General features: G+C 39.6%; 1 protein-coding gene across 1 annotated transcript in view; it reads right to left on the reverse strand.

Annotated features, from left to right (window-relative positions):
* The window catches only part of FAM135B (family with sequence similarity 135 member B), a 210,999-nt gene that overhangs the window by 127,227 nt on the left and 62,071 nt on the right, over positions 1-21,701 (reverse strand). The window contains exon 2 of the mRNA XM_026843436.1: positions 18,469-18,564. Within this exon, the coding sequence (XP_026699237.1) occupies positions 18,469-18,545 (77 nt within the window). The 5' untranslated portion in view covers positions 18,546-18,564. The remainder of the gene's footprint in view (positions 1-18,468; positions 18,565-21,701) is intronic.

The raw sequence follows: 21,701 nt of genomic DNA on the forward strand, positions 1-21,701 counted from the left end.
CTCTTCGTAGCTGCCCTTTAAGTACTGGAATACTGTGATGAGGTCTTCCCTAAGTCTGCTCTCCTCCATGGAGAAAAGATCTAACTCCTTCAGCCTTTCCTCATAGGTTAGGTTCTCCAGCCCTGCTTTGATAATGTTCATGGCCCTCCTTTGGACCCTCTCCAGTCTGTCCACATCTTTCTTGAATTGTGGGGATAAGAACTGGGTAGAGTACTCCAGCTATGGCCTGACAAGTGCTGAGTAGAGTAGGCAGAGCACATCTCTGTCTCTGCTAGTAATGTTCTGGTGAATGCAGCCCAAGAACCAATTTGCCTTTGCCGTTACAGCAGCACAGTGCTGACTCCTGTTTAGCTGGTTGTCTACCAAGACATCGAGGTCCCTTTCAGCAAGGCTGCTCCTCAGCCACTCAGGTCCCAGCCCTGCACTGTGCTCTTTGGTTAGGTCATCCCAGGTGCAGGACTTTGCACTTGTCTTTGTTAAATTTCATGCAGTTACTTGCCTGATTGTCCAGCAATCTCTGTAAGACAGCTCTCCCTACTGATGTGCCCACCTCACTCCCAGTTTGCTGTCATTAACAAACTTGGTGTTGTTGAACAGTGTGGGGCCCAGTATCAACTCCTGGGGGACCCCACTTGTGACAGGCTGCCAGTCTGAGTAAAAACCATTGATCACCACCAATAACATTGCAGCCTCTTAGCCAATTTCCTACCCATCTCGCAGACCACCCACCCAGTCCGTATCTTGCCAGTTTGTCTAGACAGAGGCTGTGGGAAACAGTGTTGAACACTTTGCTGAAGTTCAAGATTACATCTGCTCAGTCAAGGTCTGTGCAGATTCTTTTCATAGGAGAAATTGCTGCTACACTTTTCTTCAGTTTTTCTGTAACCTGTCAAACCATAACTAGGTCCAGTTCTCTCCCATATCTGAGATCATCTTTTCTGTGCCTATCCATATGGTATTGTTTTCATTCCTGCTGAGGCTGTTCCTGTTTTCATCGAATAAAAATATCAATTGGATCTCAAATCAGCATTGTATATTAAGCATTAGCAGAAGCAAGAATAAAAACTGAAGGCTCCAGTGACAGAGTTGGAATCACTGTGATGGGGCTACACATTCTTATTTCTCTTTATCCTGTTTCAGAATACAACAATGCATCTAACTTGTTCCATCTATTCACTCTGTATCAGTGTTGTGGCTTAAGCTACATTCTGATTCCTCTTCTTAAATATGTCATCACAGAGGCACAACCATTGTCATTAACTGGCTCAGCCTTGGCCAGAAGTGGGTCCAACTTGGAGCCGGAGGATCTTCTAGAAGCTTCTTACAGGAACCACGTCTTTAGCCCTGTTACCTAAACCCTGCCACACACAAGCTCCACACAATCAGATAAACTGGACCTGTGAATTCCAATCTTAAAAGCAAAGCACCTAAACTTTTGGTCTGATAACCTGAACACCATCAGACTCAAGCCTCTCTGTGGACCTGGATCTTCATGCCAGCATTTATGTTACTAATGACAGATATGTGAATTCTTTTACCAAAAATATGAGAACCTCCAAAGCGAGTCAGGAGTCCTCAAATTTCTATCACAGGCAACTCTAACAAGAATCTTAAATGGTCCCTTCACTCATAAACTTGGTGTTTCATTATAGTGGAATCAATGTTAATTTCATCTAGAAAATAATTCTGGCAACAGCCTAATTTTAAGAATATCTCTTCATGTCAGGAGAATCACAAGAGTATGGATAACATTGGTGAAGTAATCCTAATCTCTTTATTCTTTCTCTCTCCAACCAAATAAATTGGCCATCTATTTTAGAGAATTAAAACCTCACTGTCTCCCTTTAACTGTTTTCCTACTATCATTAATCTTTCAGTGCCTGAATTAAGTGTATTTTTTACCTTGTTAATTTGGCTAGGAGTGCTGTAAAATATAGGATACCATCTTATAGGACATTGGGGTAATCTTTGGATTGTGCCATCCTAAAAACACAGTCTCTATCTGCAGGTAGAAAATAGGTTTGACCATAAGCTGAGTTTTGAAGAGTCAAGAAACAGTGCAACAGGTCAAGAATAACCCAGCATTGCATTCAAGGAAGGAAGCGTTAGGAGCTGAGAACAGGGGCAAATTTTAATGACTTCTTACTGGCAAGAAGATGCAATAGAAAGGTAAAATTTCAGCCATCAGCTGAAGGACCATGAAGGTAATCTAGGTGCCACGAAAGTTTGAGTGAGATAAAATAATTTATTTCAGAATTCATAAAAAATGATGGCAATGTTAATACAGGAAACCGCATGTAAGACATAAAATTTTTGATGGGATGATGCATATAGGACAACAAATCTTGCAAAAGGAAACTATATTCACACTGAAACAGTATTATCTTGTGAAATACAGAGAAATTAGATCCTTAGAAAACTCAACAAATGAACTGGTATGGGTTTACATAGGTGCCACTTTCAGTTAGGACCTGTAACACAGTAAAATTGGTCACTGTCCCAGTGGGTGCTCACAGAGAGAGACACAGTTCTATATTACAGGGCACAGTGGAAGAAGGAAACACTTCAGTCTGATTTTTCAGAAATAAAGCTTGAATGGTAGTTACAAGAATAGTACAACACAATTTTAAGATGACAACTCAAGTGTTCCTAGAGCCAAAAGCCTGGATATTATTCAAGTCAGTGTCATAAGGACAGATGATCTTATTGAATTTGTGAAAAGTCATGGAAGTTAAAAGAGACAGCACTGCTACATGAACTCAAACCATGGAGAAGGGATTTCTAGACACTGGCATCATTTGCATGTTATCTGAAATAACATACAATATAGTTTATGTCAGAGATTACTAGTACTCTTGATTGCTTTCCATCTTACTGTGATGCCACAACATCACACATGGGGCAAGTGAAAGAAGACAGCACCAACATTCAGCTTTTTCCAATCTCTCTTTTTTTTTGTACTTGGAAAATGGTTCCTAAAGCAAAATATTGGATCCAGTGTGCTACCACATCAATGAGACAGTTTTCTTTTGTTATCAGAAGGCAGAGTACCATTGGTGAGATCTGCTAGAAGATCATACATATCCATACTTTTCACAAACACCAAGTCACAAACTAATGCGAAAGCTGGTTGCCTGCTGTGACACGTAACGCAATTTTAATTCAATTTTGAGCTGTAACATGTATCAGAGACCAAGGATTTTCAGAGAATCCCCATGTAGAAATGGGTATAACAGCTTTAAGTAAGGGAAAAAACCTGTCAAAAGCTCAGGTTAGATAACAAAATTTTTCTTAGTTTACAATGCTTACAGACCTTCTGTCCATTTCATTCTCTGAGATATTTCCTACTGGTTTATTCTCTAAAACTTGCCAAAGTATTTAGCCTTTCAGTAAATCCATAAGGTAGGGGAGCACAGGTGCATTTTCTCTATCTGAGCATAGTTTGAGCAAGAGCTAAACAGGTTTATTCATCCCAAACTGGTAATTTGACCTACTGGCTCAAAAAAAATTATCTGTTTACTAATACCTGAATGCTTGAGTATTGTGCCCATTGCCAAAATGAAGAACTTGAGTCCAGTACGTTTTCTGTTAAAGGATTTAGCCTTCTTTCTTTGTCCAGTGGTTGAACAAACCAGGGCTGCTCTTATCTGAGAATCTTCACACCCAGTCACTTTCTTTAAGCTCTAGTAGGTCTATTACATCAATTATTTCTCTCCAATGTTTCACAATGTTTATCTTGTGAGAAGGACATGAGAGTCCTGGTAATATCTATCTAAACCAAAGAGAGTATGTTAAACTTGTCAGCAAAAAAAAAAAAAAAATCACAAAATAAATTAAAAATCCACACCTTCCTCAGCATTTTTGGAGTTGGCTGGTTGCAGGCATCACTCCAAACAGTCACATTATAAACTAACTTCTCATTTGTTTCAGGATATCATTATAAAGGTTTGTCACGCATAGCCAAATAGGAACAAGAGATTACTAAAGAACAGTTCATTTTTTCAGCTACATTTTATTTGTAATACCTTTTCCTGGCAGATGTTATCCCCACAATTGAATGAATGTTCTGAAGTAACAAAGTGGACATGTATTGATGGGAGAAATTGATCTGTGCTTGTTAATGTACTTTTGCTGCAGCAAGCACATTAAGTAATTAAAGCGGTAAAAAAGATCTTCCCATCCAAGCACACAATATACTGAACTCCATTAATGCAAGGACAAAGGCCAACTCTTTTTTCCATTGCATCTCAAGTGCACCTTGTCTGCAGTACACACACCGTATAGTTTGATTGCGTCCATAGAATTAAACTATCCAGTTACACAAACAGTTATTATCTCAAGGCAACTCTAAAGGATGAAGTGTCAAAAAAGAGTAATGATTTTAGGTTCCAAATATAAGCCATCTTAAAAGGATCTGATCTGGAGATGGTGTACAGTTTTTCATTCTGAAAATTAGACTTTGGGGTGTTTTAAGCTGAATACAAAAATATCTGGCAAATGAAAGTCAGAGACACACTGGAACAAACTTTTCTCATGCATAATGATGTTTTCTACTATCACAGCATCTGAACATTTATGATTGTACCTTGTTAAGAACAATCTTCTGAGATATTATTGCTCTCATGTTTGTAGATAATAGCTGATGACATAAAAGGCTGTTCAAGCCCACCTCAAGAAATTTCCTGAACTCATTCCTCACTCCAAAAAATAATGTCATAGATCATTTGGGTTTGGAACATTTAAATTAAAATGCACTTTATAAAACTATGCTGAAGTGTGTGGACAGTATTGCCAGAGTTTCTTCAAATATAAGGCAGAGCAATAGAGCTGAACCACTTCTGCTAGACACTAGGTAGTCCTTCCTCTCTGAAAATGATGGGCATGGGGCACTAAGTTATGGACATAACAGTGAGAGAAATTACTGGGTTTTTCAATCAAGCCTAGTTTGCATGGCAGCATGAAATTTTTCACATACAGTTCCCAGAAATCATTAATAGAGTTGAAAACAGGTATGTGCAGTATCAGAGGAAAATTCTGGACAACATGGTTATTTAAAGCAACACATGTTGGAGAGCCCAGAAATGTTATATTAATTTGAGAGCTTATGAGAACTCCAAATGTCATCTTATCACTTCTCAACCCATATGGACCAGATTCACCACTTGTTCTGCTCTCATTTGGTGCCTGTGTAGCACAACAAGAAATGGTTGAGTCATACATCGAGAAAGAGTGTGCTCACTTTACTTCAGTCACCTTTCACACGTAGGATGGCAGCTGATTTTTCTTGGTCATGAACACTAGAATGACAACTAGTCATTAAACAACTTATTTAAAAGTAGACTTTGCACAACATTCAGCAAATTGGCCTCTGATTAGTCATAGGTATCAGGGGAAAAGAAGTTTAAGTATAATCTAGTGAGTGAATCAATACATTCACTTCCTACCTTTCTTTCTGATCCTAGTCTTGTTAGAGTTGTCTCAACTTTTACCCATCTGTAGAATATAAACAACTAGGACTTAAGAAAGACATTCTGTGAGATCAGTAAAGGTTGTAAAGTGATTTCTGATCCAAAGACAAAAGGTGGTGATATTTATGCAGAGCACAGTTTGGTATAGATACTCTGGCTATCCAGGTGGAAAGCTTTGTACACACCAGGAAAATTCAGAAGTCAAGAGGTAAGGATACAGACAGAGAAGGCATTCTGCTTGCTTCTGAAAGACAACATTAAAATATATCATACAGACAGTGCTAGCCAAAAGGAATGTCATGCAAACAGATGGGATCCACTTTCTTAGGAAATAAAGTGTAAGGTGTGATGTTAGATTAAAATCTTGGGTAAAAAATATAGTTAAAAAGCAAAGAAGAAACTAAAATTAAACTTTGGGGATTTGGCCAGCTTTTAATAATCATCAGTCGTTAACCTGGAAGACAGGTCTTTCTATCATCTATAACATTAAAAATTGACCATCATAAGATTTTCTTCAAAGCTCTTGGTGTGTAATTGGGCAGTGCTTTACCTATTTTTATGGATCCAATTCATAAAATAACGATATTTCTACAAGCAGAGATCTTAAATTTAAAGTATTATCCTCCGGAGTATCACAGAGTGGCTTTGATCAGCCTTAAGAAAGTTAATTAAGTTTTAAGTTCAGAAAAGCAAAAGGTTTTCACTTAATGGGCTAAACCCGTCTCTTTGAGGTGAATTTCTACTTGAACCAATAGACTTTATACAATAAGTGTTGCTTTTCATTTGTGAGTCTTCTAGAGACAGCTGTGATCTTCACTGATGCACTCAGGTCTAAGTGTTTTACCCCATGAGTATTTCTGCTTAATGATATCATGGAGAATTGATGACACAAACCCCATAAATTCTAAGAATCAGGTGGCATTAAGTGCAGCATTGAAAACTGGGCTCCCTCAGGATGTGACACATTTGTTGAGATATTGTACACGATAGCACCAAGACTTAGGTGTGGAGCATTGCATATAGATGAGAAGCAGAACTTAATTGGTTTGTATACTGCATTTCTCAGCTAAAATAACTTTTTCATATTAATCAAACATATTTTGTGCTGTAATCTAAATAGCTAGACAAATTACTGGAGACCATGGTGCTGGCAATAAATCACTAAAACATAGTGTCTACTACACAGGCTGAAGCTGATTGATGCAGAAGGAAGCTGCACAGGGTTGTTTCAGTGCTGAGGAAGGCTATGGTCACACTCATCCTCGAGTCAGGGTATCATTCATGCTGGAAGAGATCTTGTGTGTTCTCCAGCCCAATGCCTGCTCAAAGCAGGACCGATTACTGAATTTAGACCATGCCCAGTCAGGTCTTGAAGACTTCCAAGGATGGAGATTCCCCAGCCTCTCTGGACAGCAAATTCCAGAGCTTGGCTATCACCATAGAATTATTTTATTTTTTTTTACCTTGCAACCAGGAACTGGAGGAAGGGACCAGGTCTGGTTGTTCTCTCAACAGCTTGTCCTATATTTAAAGACAAGATTTACTGCTGGTGATTATGCCATGCTTCCTCCAGGGATATGCACAGTGTGTAACAACGTGATAACACATTCTGAAGACAGATAACTTCATCTGCCTCAATTAATTGTTGTTTTCAAAGTGCTTTAGAGAGGAAAACTGCCAGAAGACCTGCAAAGCACCACAATCATCCTCACATGAAAACTTGGAGAATAAATTTCCAGTCCCCAAAAATTGCCCACAAGGAATACAGTGTTTTTTTTAAGCATCTCATAGTTATTTTATTACCAGAGCTGCTCATACTGTAATTTCTGGCACCCTCTCTTGTTTAGAGTAATTGCACTGACACAATCTATGCTGGTGTAATGTTTCTAGGTTGTTCTAGCTCAGTTCAGTGCTTTAAAAATGTGTCACTTCACTTGTTCTTAAGCAGCACATACACATATATCCCTTCACAAGTTTGAGGGCTTAGACTCCTCCTACACACACATGCATACACGTGCACAGAGCTACCCAGCGGCAGACATAGGTTCATCTGTAACTTTATGAATTACGAACTGCAGTCAACATCTTAAGTGTAGCTCTGTATAAATGTAAGTCATGTTAGGTGAAACTGAAGCTACTTTCTGACATAATTCACTCGGAAAGTCATTGAAACGGCAATGTAAATGTCACTTAGATTGGGGTGATATTTGCTTTCCTTAGAGGAGATAGTATCCAGATGTTAGGGGACAAAGATTTATTTTTTTGGTCAACCAAATACAACAGTTAGTCAAGTTTGGGGTTTTCTTCTTTTAGCCTTTTATTTTTTCCTTTCCACCCTTCCAGCACTGACTACCAACAGAGGATTGTTTAACCAAGTATATGGAACCTAGAGTAAATATTTCAAATTTTTTTTTTTTAATAATAAATTATTTTTTTAAGCTTTGAGATAAACCTTCCATGGTTTTCATAGCAGTCATTTGCATTAAAAGGATAATTTAGAACTGTACAAGAGTTTCTTCTCTAATTGCCTGACTCCAGGAAACACAGCTTTAAAATAAAGGTGTAGGACCTGCATTGAAAGCATAGATATTGCCAAAGGCTCAGCTGCAAACTCTGGCACAGAAATCTGACTAGTAATGTTTTTGCTTAATATTAGGTATCACAAAGAAACTTCTTTGGAGGTGCGAGTTACAGAGGTGAATTTCTTGCTAGCCTCTAAATCAGAGAAGACACAGTCCAACAAACCAATGGAGAGACTCAGATTAATATCAGTGATTTTGAAGAGGCTATAGAACCTTTATTAAACATAAAATATCACATGGTTTTAATTTATTTCCTGAGTGCTTAGCAGTCTTGAAAAATGAGGCTGGAAGAACAGTGAAACCCTTGTATTTTCTGAGATGCGGATGTTTGCATTCTTTTATTTGGCTATCACAACCCATTGCTGCCAAGATCACTACGAAGTGTCCATTCTATTACGGTACTGGCTTTGTCTAAACCTCCAAAATTTTATAGCTTTTATAGTCACAAACATGTACATAAACACACCAGTTGACAAGTTTTTTTTATTTTTACTCCCATTCTGTATGAGATTATTACATGATACTCATCACTAATACCTGAGCAACCCTAACTAATGCTTCAACAAAGACCTCTGTCTGTCATATAACTTTCCTTTTATACTGTCCATTTGGGCAGAAACTTCAGCAGTAGAGTGCTTTCTATTTTAACTCTATACTCTTTGCATTCACAAACACACTATTATATGCTCTTGTCAGAAACACCGGATCAGTGCTAAGATGCCTGACCCTTGGAGATGATCCCATGTTCCCATGTCCCATAGGGGTTCACTGCAAAGCTACAGACAGGTCCCAGAGAAGGGATGATGCTTCATGCAGGTGTATTTTCCATTTTGACACAAAGTTCTACTTTTCTAAAAAAAAAAAAAAAAAAAAAAAAAAAATTGCTGATCACCATATTCGCTCCTGAGCTTAAAACCCCTTTTCTAGAATCTGCTCACAGGCTGCAAAGCATTCTGAAGACAGAAAGTAAGTTATCTTCCTCTTTTTACACCAACTTCCTATATGACCTGCTGTCCAACATGCTCACAGTAGCCTGTGGGGCTGAGGAGATAATGTGCCGTGTTTTGTAACAATTCCCTCATGGTGACCTTCCTACAGCTCATAACAATTGACATTGGGACATCGGAGCAAGGGTGTATCTCCTGTGCAAACAGGGATAGTACGAATATCAGTCCTATCTGTTAGGGTTATCAGCAAACAGCCTAGGAACAGTCCCAAACTGCAGGCTAGTCAGACCAGTTTTATTTATTTATTTATTTATTCATTTAGTTATTTATCTTTCATGAAAGGACAGTGAGCCTTACCCTACAGGAAGCTGTCAGCTAACTGCTAACTTGTGTCTTGCTTAGGTTCACCTCTCCTTTCTCTGCTACTCACTGAACCATTGCAGTGTGACACACACAGGCAACAGACAGTTATGCATATTCTCTGCATAATATTGTCATTTGATTTTAAACCATCTGGTTAATTGTACAATCATCAATTATTGCACAAAAATGGCAGAAAAGACACAAAGGGATCTGAACACAGTAGGTCACAGAAGAAGGAGCTCCAGCAGGCGAGGTACAGGTTTAATCACAGTTACACTGGCTGCGTTTCAGACAGGACACACGAAGGTTCTCTGTCACATCTAGCATGTTTCATTTTACCTCAGAGTCCTTTTATACAGGTCCCTTACTTCTAAATCTAGATGGTACCAATTTTCTGAGAGTGACTTGTGTAGCCAACCTATTGGATGAGTCAGAGCTGTCCTTTAGCTCAGTTCTCTGTAAGTACAGGAGTGACACAGAACAGTTACCTAATGTATTTAGGGTAACGTAAGTCAGAGTATTGCTTATTCGAAAGAGTATCATAGTTTATCCCCAGTCAGCAACTAAGCACCACGCAGCTGCTCACTCATGCCTCTCCTCTCCCAAGTGGGAAGGGGAGGAGAATTGGAAAAAAAAAGTAAAGCTCATGGATGAGATAAGAACAGTTTAATAACTAAAATGAAATTAATATAATAATAACAATAACGAGACACAAAAAATAATAAAAATAGGAAAAACTATATAAGAAAAAGAGAGGGAGAAATAAAAGCCAAGAAAAGTCAAGTGATGCACAATGCCGTTGCTCACCACCTGCTAACTGATGCCAGAGCAGCGATCCGCCCCTCCTGGCCAACTCCCCCCAGTTTATAACTGAGCATGACGTCCTATGGTATGGAATAGCCCTTTGGTTAGTTCGGTCACCTGTCCTGGCCATATTTCCTCTCAGCTGGCAAAGCGTGAGACACTGAAAAATCCTTAACTTAGAGTAGGCAGTACTTAGCATCAACTAAAACATCAGTGTGTTATCAATATTATTCTCTTGCTGAAATCAAAACACAGCACTGTATCAGCTACTAGGAAGAAAATGAGCTCTATCCCAGCTGAAACCAGGACAAGGAGGAAGATAATTTCCAGATACAAGAGTATCCTAATTTCCACTGATGATTTTGATCATCGGTCATCAGAACGTGTTGAGATGCTGCTCTTCACCTGCAGAACAGTGTAGTATTTTAGCCTCCACTCTGTTTAATCTCTAATCTTTTCCCCCATCACTGGCACTGGAGATCACACCTCTCTTCAGTAGGCCTGAAAATTTAAGATGGGTACACTAACTCACCAAATGAGAGAATTGTCTTCACTAACTGTCATAAAGATAACTCATCATACAGGATTCTCCTGACATTGGATATTTACTACACTTTTGGAACTGATGTTTAGCTTTCTGAACATCAGCACCTCAGCTACTTTCATGAGTACAGGTCTGTGCTAGACTGATTTCAGCCCTGTCTGTACAGTCCAGCAGGTTCTCAACTATCACTGCATGACTGTGTAGACAGTCATTGCCTTCTTACTCCTGAGCTTTTTTGGGGTTTTTTTTTTTGGAAGATATTTGATTCTGCCTTAAAATGAAGGTCTGTGAAGAGTCATGGTAATAATGTCTTCAGGCTAAGAAAAAAGTCAGTTCTGTCAATACATCTGTTCCAAGGGATGGCACTTATTCCAGGAATGCATCACTTCAACATGCCTATCAGCCCTCTTGTCTTTTTTTCTTTCTTTTTTTTTTTTTTTTTTTTTTTTTTTTTTTTTTTTTTTTACCTAATTTGTATTAAAGAGAATCCATGCATCATAAATTGACTAGGTAAATATTTTCAAAATTACAGAGATTTACAGTCCAAAGGTCTGAACCTCTGAATACAGTGTGTATTTTCCAGGTATCTATCCTGACAAGAAAGGCATTGGTTGATTGCCAAATCCCAATTTGCTGAGTAAAGGACATGCTGCATTTTGTCTCTGAAGGAATGAGTTTATGACTAAGTACTCTGAACACTGTTGTCTATCTGGTAGGCAACAGGGTTGTTTTCCCACATAAAGGCTGTCTCTTAAGGCAGAAGATCCTGTTTTCAGCAGCTCTGAATGCTACTGATACTTGGTCTGATACTTGTAGGGTTTTGTAAACTTGGAGACCACTGATCTTTTCCCCAGGGCAATCTTGCATTCATTTTAGAAGAAGCTGGACTTCATTTTTCCACTCATTTTTAATCATCACCACCCCTTACGCACATAAACCACCACTGTAAGGGTTAGACACTTACAAATTGCAGCCTGGAATTTGAGGAGTGAAAAGACTGATAAGCAGCTGATTCAGTCCTGTGCTCGGTAACTGACTTACCTTGATCCTAGTTTTATAATATATCACTGCCAGAATCCTAACATTATTAAGTTAGTATTTCACTTTCTTTGTGCCCTCTATTCCCTCACAGACTCCAAAAGTTACTTCCCCTGTGAATGCAGTAGTTGTGGGGCTGTTTTTTTTCTCTGTCAAATAGATTTTGAAAAGCTTTAAGGAAAAAAGATGCAGAAGGATTGCTTCTGACAGAACCAGACAAATCAATTAATTGATCTCTTGCAGTCAGGGATAATTTTATTTCCTACTCTATTAAGGAAAACAAGAATCAGTTAACTAATTTCAGTAGAGAAAATATCTGTCACCATGTTGTGGTTTAACCTGGCAGACTAAACACCACACAGCCATTCACTCACTCCCCCCAGTGGGATGGTGGACAGTTGGAAAAAAAATAAAACTCATGAGTTGAGACAAAGACAGTTTGATTGGACAAAAAAGGAAGGGAAAATAGTAATAATAATGATAAAGAATTTACAGAACAAGTGATGTACGATGCAGTTTCTCACCTCCCACTGACTGATGCCCAGCCAGTTCCCGAGCAGTTGGCCACCACCTCCCAGCCAACTCCCTGCAGATTTACTGTTCAGCATGATGTCATATGGTATGGAATATCACTTTGGCCAGTTGGGGTCAGCTGTCACAGCTGTGTCCCCTCCTACTTTCTTTTGCACCCTCAGCCTCGTTGCTGGCAGGGCATTAAAATAGGATGAAAAGTCCTTGACTTAGTGTAAGCACTGCTCAGCAACAACTAAAACATCAGTGTGTTATCAACATTATTCTCACTCTAAATCCAAAACACAGCACTATACCGGCTACTAGGAAGAAAATTAACTCTATACCAGCCAAAACCAGAACACATGAGTTATTAAGCAGAAGATGCTGGAGAGAATTAAGGATAGAAACTTAAAAATGTTTTTTTCTTCCAGAAACTGCATTACTTATTACTCAGCCTTTCTAACTCTGGCATCAAACAGCATCGCAAATCCTTTGGTTTGAGCAAAGAAAAGGTTCTTTCTTCCCCCATAGCAGCACCTACATAATTTACCCTTTGGTGTCTATAAATATTGACAGTGTTATGCTTGTGCTTCAGAAGAAGATAAATTTAATACCAACTGACCAAAGTAAACTACCTGCAACACATAATTTACTGATGACGTTTGCTATTATATATGCCAGAAACATATACCCATAATAAATATTAAGAAAAAAAACCCTCATTACTTTTGTATCACAGTCTCTTTTCAATATTAACCATTCATACAGGTTAAGAAACATGATTCAAATATCACAAGATGTAATTCAGACAGATTAAGGAGCTTCCATTTCTCATGGGGAGGGAGAGGTGGCAACAGGCTGTGTGTGCATACAGAATTCAAAATAGCTTCCAGTGCAATCAAAAAGAGAACAGGACATTAATGAAGGCCAAACGTTTTAAAGCACTTTGACTGTATGGCTTATGGCCAGCAGATCATATCCTTAATCAAGTTTGATTATTAACCATTACCTAACAGCTCCAGAAGGGTTGATTCTCCCAGGATTCTCTTGCTAAACCTTGTTGATTTATTCATTTCTTTATCTTCTCCAAAAGGGCTCATGTTTGGCCCAGCCTCACTCTCCCTAAAGGTACTAAGTGTTTTGAAAAATACTGTCATTTCTGCACACTTACATAGTTCCAAGCCAGGAATTTCAACCTTATGTCAGACATACAGTAGCAGGACTGTTATGTATTTGTGGAGATTCATAATCAGGTTTTTGATTATGTTTTTTTAAGTTTGGTTTTGTACCAAAGTATAAAGAGGAAATGTAGGAGACATAAATTATTATTAATACTCCTCATTGTTCTTGCTTTTATTGTTAAAAACCACAACATGTTGGGTTCCCATAGAAATAAAGATTCATTTCAGCTCCACTGTTATCCTGATAGAAAACTTTTCATAAATCACCTTTCTGGCCTTCAGCAGGACAGAATCATATTGACACGATTTACAAGGCACTCAAAGAAGGAAAACACTAGTTAAATATAAAATTCGCATCATTATTACTTCTACCACCCTCTCATCTGGGAAGTCCATCTATCAGTCTAAGTCATCCCAGAAGTCTATAGTGAATATCAACAATGGCAATGGGGGAAAAAAATAAAACGTGTGTCCAAGTTACGATGAAATTTGTCAAGCTCCTCTACTGCTTTTCTTCACATTTTCATTCTACAGTGATAGGGGCTGCCAAGTAGATGAAGTAAGCCAGTGGATAGTGATCAGCAAATATGAGACAGAATAAAGAATTTTGTTAGAAATGCAAAGGTTAAAAATATGGAAGGAAAGCAAACGTAATACTATGCAGGATACATAGAAAATTACTGTAAACAAATTAATGCAGTATAACCTATAGTAGCATGTGTTTGGAATAGTAATCAGTAAAGCAAGGTAAGCACCCCAGTGGGAAAAAAAGCAAAGGTAATTAGGAACTCATTAGTGTGACAGCAGAATATATTATCTGTGTTAGTGCCCTACACCAGAGATTTGATCTGCCTGTCAAAGCAAAAGAAAGTGTTCTGCAGAAATTTCAGAATACAAAAGCAGACCAACATGACAAAAACAGACAGCTTGTCACACAGTAACTTGAGAAGTTGGAAGATTCCTGTCTAACCTCTGAACATCTTATTGTCTAAATGCATAAAACTCACTAAACCCACGGATAGGTGTGGATTTTTACATGTGAGGAAGAGCAAAGATATTACACTGATGAGAAAAGTCAAGAAAAAAAATCTATACCTAGGAATGTCTTCTAAGGTCATAAAGACTAGAATACACAGGAGACTTCTATAATTCAGAGAAACCAAAGACCTCAAGAACAAAGGATTGGGGTTTTTCTATATAACACAAGAACACGGTATATTCAGAATGTTTTCTAACATACAGTTAGTAGATATTCACTTGTAGATGTGAACAGATAGCATATCATAGAATCATAGAATGGTTTGGTTTGAAAGGGACCTTGAAGATCATGTAGTCCCAACCCCCCTGCCATGGGCAGGGACACCTTCCACTAGCCCAGGTTGCCCAAAGCCCCGTCCAACCTGGCCTTGAACCCTTCCAGGGAGGGGGCAGCCACAGCTTCTCTGGGCAACCTGTACCAGGGCCTCACCACCCTCACAGGGAAGAATTTCCTCCTTATACTTAATCTAAATGTACCCTCTTTCAGTTTAAAACCACTACCCCTTGTTCTGTCACTGTAGTCCATGATAAATACTCCCTCACCATCTTTCCTGTAGCCCTTTTAAGCACTGGAAGGCTGCTTTAAGGTCTCCCTGGAGCCTTCTCTTCTCCAGACTGAACACCCCAAACTCTCTCAGCCTGTCCTCACAGGGGAGCTGCTCCAGCCCTGTGACCATCTTTGTGGCCTCCTCTGGACCCACTCGAGCAGGTCCATGTCCTTCTTATGCTGGGGGCCCCAGAGCTGAATGCAGTTCACTGGGTGAGGTCTCATGAGCATGGACTGGAGGGGGAGAACGCCCTCCCTCTACCTGCTGGCCACACTTCTCTTGATGCAGCCCAGGACACAGTTGGCTTTCTGGGCTGTGAGCGTAGATTGCTGGCCCACAGTCAGTTTTCCATCCACCAATACCCCCAAGTCCTTCTCCTCAGGGCTGCTCTCAATCCACTCATCACTCAGCCTGTATTTGTGCTTGGGATTGCCTTGAGCCATGTGCAGGACCTTGCACTTTCCCTTGTTGAACTCCACGAGGTTTGCACAGTCCCACCTCTCCAGCCTGTCCAGGTACCTCTGGATGGCACATCCCTTCCCTCCAGTGTGTTGACCACGCCACACAGCTTAGTGTTGGCAACCTTGTTGAGGGTGCACTCGAGCCCACTGTCCATGTCGCCAACAAAGGTGTTAAACAGCACCAGTCCCAATACCAGCCTCTAAGGAGCACCACTCATCACTGGTCTCTACTTGGACATCAAGCCATTGACCACAACTCTTTCAGTGTTATCATCCAGCCAGTTCCTTACCACCGAGTGGTCCATCCATCAAATCCATGTCTCTCCAATTTAGAGACAAGGGCGTTATGCAGGACAGTGTCGGATGCTTTGCACAAGTCCAGGTAGATGGTGCCAGTTGCTCTTCCCTTGCCCACCAACACTGTAACCCCATCATAGAGGGCCACCAGGTTTGTCGGGCATGATTTACCCTTAGTGAAGCCATGTTGCCTGTGACCAATCACCTCTTTATTTTCCATGTGCCCTAACATAGTTTCCAGGAGGATCTGCTCCATGGTCTTGCCAGGCACAGAGGTGAGACTGTTTGGCCTGTAGTTGCCTGGGTCTTCCTTTTTTTTTTCTTTTTAAAAGAGGGAGTTATGTTTCTCCTTTTCCAGTCAGCAGGAACTTCACTGTACTGCCACACCTTCTCTAATATGATAGATATTGACTTAGCCACCTCATCCACCAGTTCCATCAGGACCTGTGGATCGATCTCATCAGGTCCCATGGAGCCGTGCACCTTCAGGTCCCTTAGATGGTCTTGAATCTGATCTTCTCCTACACTGGGTGGTTCATTCTCCCAGTCCCTGACTTTCCCTTCTGCCTCTTGGGTGGTGTGTCTGAGGCACTTGCTGGTGAAGACTAAGGCAAAAATTCCATCGACTACCTCAGCCTTCTCCATATCCCAGGTAACCAGGTCTCACTTTCCTTCTGGAGAGGGCTCACATCATCCCTAGTCTTCCTTTTATCACCGACGTACCTATAGAAGCTCTTCTTGTTGCCCTTGACATCCCTGGCAAGATTTAATTCTCTCAGGAGTTTGGGTTTCCTAACCTGACCTCTGGATGCTCTGTATTCCTCCCATGCTATCTGTCCTTGCTCCCAGCCTCGGTAGGCTTCATTTTTCTGTTTGAGCTTGTCCAGGAACTCCTTGTTCATCCATTCAGCTTCCTGGCATTTTTGCCTGACTTTCTCTTTGTCAGGATGCATCAGTCCTGAGCTTGGAGGAGGTGATCCTTGAATGCTAACCAGCCTTCTTGGGCCCCTCTTCCCTCCAGGGCTTTATCCTATGATACTCTGCCAAGCAGATCCCTGATGGAGCCAAAGTCTGCTCTCCTGAAGTCCAGGGTAGTGAGCTTGCTGTGTGCCCTCCTTGCTTTCCTAAGGATCTTGAACTCCACCATTTCATGGTTACTGTACCCAAGGTTGCCCATGAACCTCAAAATGACACCAGCCCTTCCTTATTGGTGAGAACAAGGTCCAGCACAGCACCTCTCCTCGTTGACTTCTATCACTTGGAGAAGGAAGCTATCATCAACACATCCCAGGAACCTCATGAATTGCTCATGCCCTGATTTGTTGTCCCTCCAACAGATACTGAAGTGGTCAAAGTCTCCCATGAAGACCAGGGCTTGTGAACATGAGGCTGCTCCTATCTGTCTATAGAGGGCCTCGTCTACTTGGTCTTCCTTCATCAGGTGGCCTGTAGCAGAACCCCCTATAACATCACTTGTCCCTTTTCTCCCTTTAATTCTGACCCATAAGCTTTCAGTCAGCTCCTCACTCATCCCTGGCAAAGCTTCATGCACTCCAGATGGTCACTGACATAGAGGGTGACACCCCCTATTCGTCTCCTGTGCCTGTCCTTCCTAAAGAGCCTGCCTTCCATTCCAACACTGCGGTCATAGGAGTTGTCCCAAATGACAGCTATTAAACCAAAATAGAGCATGTTTCCTTCATTCAAGTACACAGCATCCTTACCACATAGTCCATCACAGTAAAAACAAATAACAAAAAACCTGTACACAGCTAGAAACAGCTCTACCCAATCTCTCCCAATATTGAAACAATTCCTTGGTTTTCTTGCAGGAAATGGTGCTCAAGATTTGAAACACCCCTATGCAAAGCAAAGGCTTGAAAGAGAGTATCTAGTGTTCTGTGTACTTCAACCCTCATAGATGAAATAAAATATTACTACAGTAGACATACTGTTGTCCATGAAGTACATCCTTTTGACCCATCTGGGTGTTCTGGTCTCCTCAAAAAGTGTTCCTTTGCCTTATCTTTTCCTCACTGAAAATACACATGGGGTCCAATATGCAAGCAGAGTAATAACTCACACTTGGTCAGATTTCTCCACAGCCACTGGGTTGTTATAAAAACTAGGAGGAAGAGTGGTGCAAAAGAATAGGGGCAAAAATTTAAGTAGACTGGTGTTGTACATGTTCTTCTAACTTACAGGTATGTGAAAAACACAATATGGCCACCAGAACCAGAGCTTTAGTCAAACATGAATATTCATCTTCCCTCTGAAATGGTGGGATTCAGCTACATTTCATTAAAAGATTATAGATTTATGACCCTAAAATGAACATGTTTTTATTATAGTTCAATGCAGTTACTTAGCACAGTTGCTCAAAACCAGTCCAGAAGCATTTAAAGCAGCTATTGTACTTAAATCTGAACAGATGCTTAAAATAATTTGGTACATTACAACATTGTATTACAAAAACAAGTCAGTTACTCTGACTTTATAGAGAAAGTAATGTACATTGATCTTCCTTGACAGCAATGAAAGCCCAATGACATCCTTCCCTGCCCTGGAGATTGCAAGAAAAGTAACTGCATTTGGCAGAAAATAACCTGTTTTGTAGTTTAACTCTTTTCTATAAACTACTACTCTGTTATATCAGCTGCAAATTAATGGAAACATCAACTCACCCTCTCTGGAAGAGGTCCACATTATGGAATTTATGTAGCTCCACAGAAAACTCGACCGTTCCCTGGACCTCAGACATGATTTTTTCAGGTCATCACCTAAACAACACATATATACAGGCATTATAAACATTTTATGTATTTTGCTTAACAAATCCACAAATGCTTTACTACATTTTATTTGGCATCTCGGGGTTCATGCAAAGCATGAAATCCACTGAATTCAGCTGGAATCTTTCCAATAATATCACTGGGCTCCACCTTCAGGAAGACTCACTAAAAGCCAGATCAAAGCAGTAATTAAGAGAGGTAAAAAGTCTAATTAAGCCTGAGGACAGAATTATAATATTATGGAAAGTATAAGAAGTTTAAAGTAAATAACATATTATGTTCAAGAATCTCAAAACAAATCTTAATTAACTCTCTTGATATTCTTGTATGGGAAACTTGATTTTTGTCTTCCTGTTTTACCAAATGGCAGATCAGCACAGATCATTTGTGTAAAACATAGGGCAAAAAGACAAAAACCCTGCATAGGTGAGAGCAGAAATTAAGAACTGTCTTGCTTTTGATCCCTTCTATGACTTAACTAAAGTCCCAGAAGAGAAGCTTCTGAGGGAATATGAATAATTTAAAGATTAACGAATGGAAGAGATTCTTCTAAGGAAAATGCTGACAATCAAAGCACCTAATAGGAAACAACAGCCAGACCAAGATTTTGAAGCATTACAGCCATTTACTGAAAATAATTCATATATTCACTGAATCAGAATAATCCAGGTTAGAAGGGACCTCAGGCAGTCATACCTTACTCAAGGAATATTTGCAAAAGTAAGTTTCCAAAGCAGCCATATTTAATACACCAGTGTAACCCTTAACATTTCACTAATTGTAGCAGAGGCAAGCCAAGGGCTTTTACAGCTTTTGGACAGATTTTGAATTTTCTATTTATCTTTTCTTCCTTTTCACCCTTCAAGTCTACTTCTGGCAATCTGCAAGCTGTCTGAAAATTGTCTATAGCATCATTGAGATGATAGAGATCAGGTTTATTTAATTGATATGTTCATAAACATCATTTTGGTAGCTCCTTGACAGCAGTCAAATACAATCTCTGAGGAAGACCCATGTCTGCGTTATTAATAATTCCCGAGACATACGGGGCTTTAAGGGGATCTCTAGCTCAAACTGCAAAGTGAAGAATTTCTCCATATATGCTAACCAGTAATTTCCATGGCACTCAAAGATTTGACCGTTTCCTTCAATGAAGCAGGAATGAAGAGGAGTTTCATACATGAAGTCTTCAGATAAGCATTAGGCTGTAGCTTTCTGATAAGTCTTAGCGCTCACTCCTGATGAGTAATTTTCCAGCTGACTGGCTTATTACACTGATTATTTTAAACTGTTTTCTTTCTGGCTATCCTCTCAAAGCACTACCATTTTTCAAAAAGACCTCATTCTAGAGTTAAAAATATTGTTTTTTCATTCACTCTCCTCAAAAACTAACATTGCAGCTGTTGAATTCAGAATGACAAGAATGGGATACAAGATGTACACAATATATGCAATATGTGTTTATAACTGTGAGAAAGAAAAGGGCAATTGCTAAGCTACTCATCTGATATACATCCAAGGTAAGAAACTTCACATTATCTCATGTCAGCCTATGATTTAGGAGCAGTAAAGGTAAACTCAAATGTTATTACTTGACAAAGCACTATTTTTTTTTTTTCTTTCCCCACCATTTCGACAGGAATGAGATTAATCTTTTCTCCTTTTCCCTTTTTGCACAGCCTAAGGAGTTGTATACTGTTTATAAGGCATGTATATCACATACCACCTGGTTATAGTGTGTGAAAGTCTTATCTGCTTGTACAGTATCAAAGCAAAGCAGACTGTGTGGGAAGCCAAGAGGAAACCACATAATACCACAAAGCAATACTCTGACAAGGAAGTCGGAGACAGTGTTAATTGGAATAATTACCTCTGGATAAATCTGCATGTTGTGCCGAGGCACATTTCCCTAGACCAAAAACTCGGGATCAAAGGAGACTCCATGCTTTTGAAGACACTACTTTAAAGAGGAGAGGTGTGAATGGATGGCCATCCAGTTCAGACCAGCACCAATATTGTCAAAGATAGAAAGCATGACATAAAGCTAAGGTTAGCTTGGGTAAATGAAAAATTGAATACATGGAAATGCAGACACTGGTCTTCAGTGTATCTGTTTTATTTTGCATGCTTTATACCTACTATTAGTAGTAATAGGTTAAAAATTCATGTTTGCTGCTTTAAATTAGATTAGGGGGCCTTCAAAAGATGCTTTGGAACCGATTAACAGTAATAATGATGGTGATGGCACTACCAGTAATGATAATGATGGCACTACCTCATTGTGGTCTCTGAGGTAACTCACCTGGAGTCAGCCTCTGAAATTAAAACAAGTGATGAAATGCATGGACCTGGGAGATAAAAGTTTCATAATAACAGCAATCTGTGCAGCATGCTGAGGCCTGACTATGATCCATTGATCCAAAACCTGGATTAGGAAATCAAAAGATATTGGAAAATTTTTTAAAAATCCTGTGTTCATAGTGGCCACCAGCTGTTTAATGAGTCTGTACAAGAATAAGAAATTTCTGGCTCACTCAACATCCATGATCTCTGCAACCTCTACACAGTGGCAGGAGTACAAGTAACCAGAATCAAAATCAAAAGCTTTTGCAGAAATGGAAGAAGAAATAAAAGAGAAGACAGAAATGAAAAGAAGAAAAGAAGCAGTGACACACTGCAAGAAAAACCTCACAGAGCTAGCAGCAAAGCACGAAGAGAAATGGCCTAAAATGACAAGTCATAAAGCAATCAGCTGTGAGATGAAGTAAAGACAGAAAAATAAAGGTCAGTGAGGTTAAGGACTGATCCACAGTAACACAGTTGGCTTTCTTTAAGGCTATGCCTTTTTTTTTCACCATAAAAATGATTTTAAAAGAGAACTCTGTGATCTGCTAAAACTTTGACGTCTAGAAGACCCCAATTTATTCTAAATACTGTTCAGATTGTTGTTAAATCCCTATATCAGAGTAAGACACCTTATGTGGTTTTAGTGCAGATCAGGAAAGAGAGAAGAACTCATGAAGAACATACAGAAGAAGTCATGCTTCTTGTGTAAGTAAGACCCTCATCAGAGGATCTTTCTGGAAACCTCCCAGGTGTCCTAATTAAAACGTTCAATATGGATG

The sequence above is a fragment of the Athene cunicularia genome (genome assembly GCF_003259725.1).
Source record: "Athene cunicularia isolate RWA chromosome 2 unlocalized genomic scaffold, athCun1 chr2_part1, whole genome shotgun sequence".
Lineage (NCBI taxonomy): Eukaryota > Metazoa > Chordata > Aves > Strigiformes > Strigidae > Athene > Athene cunicularia.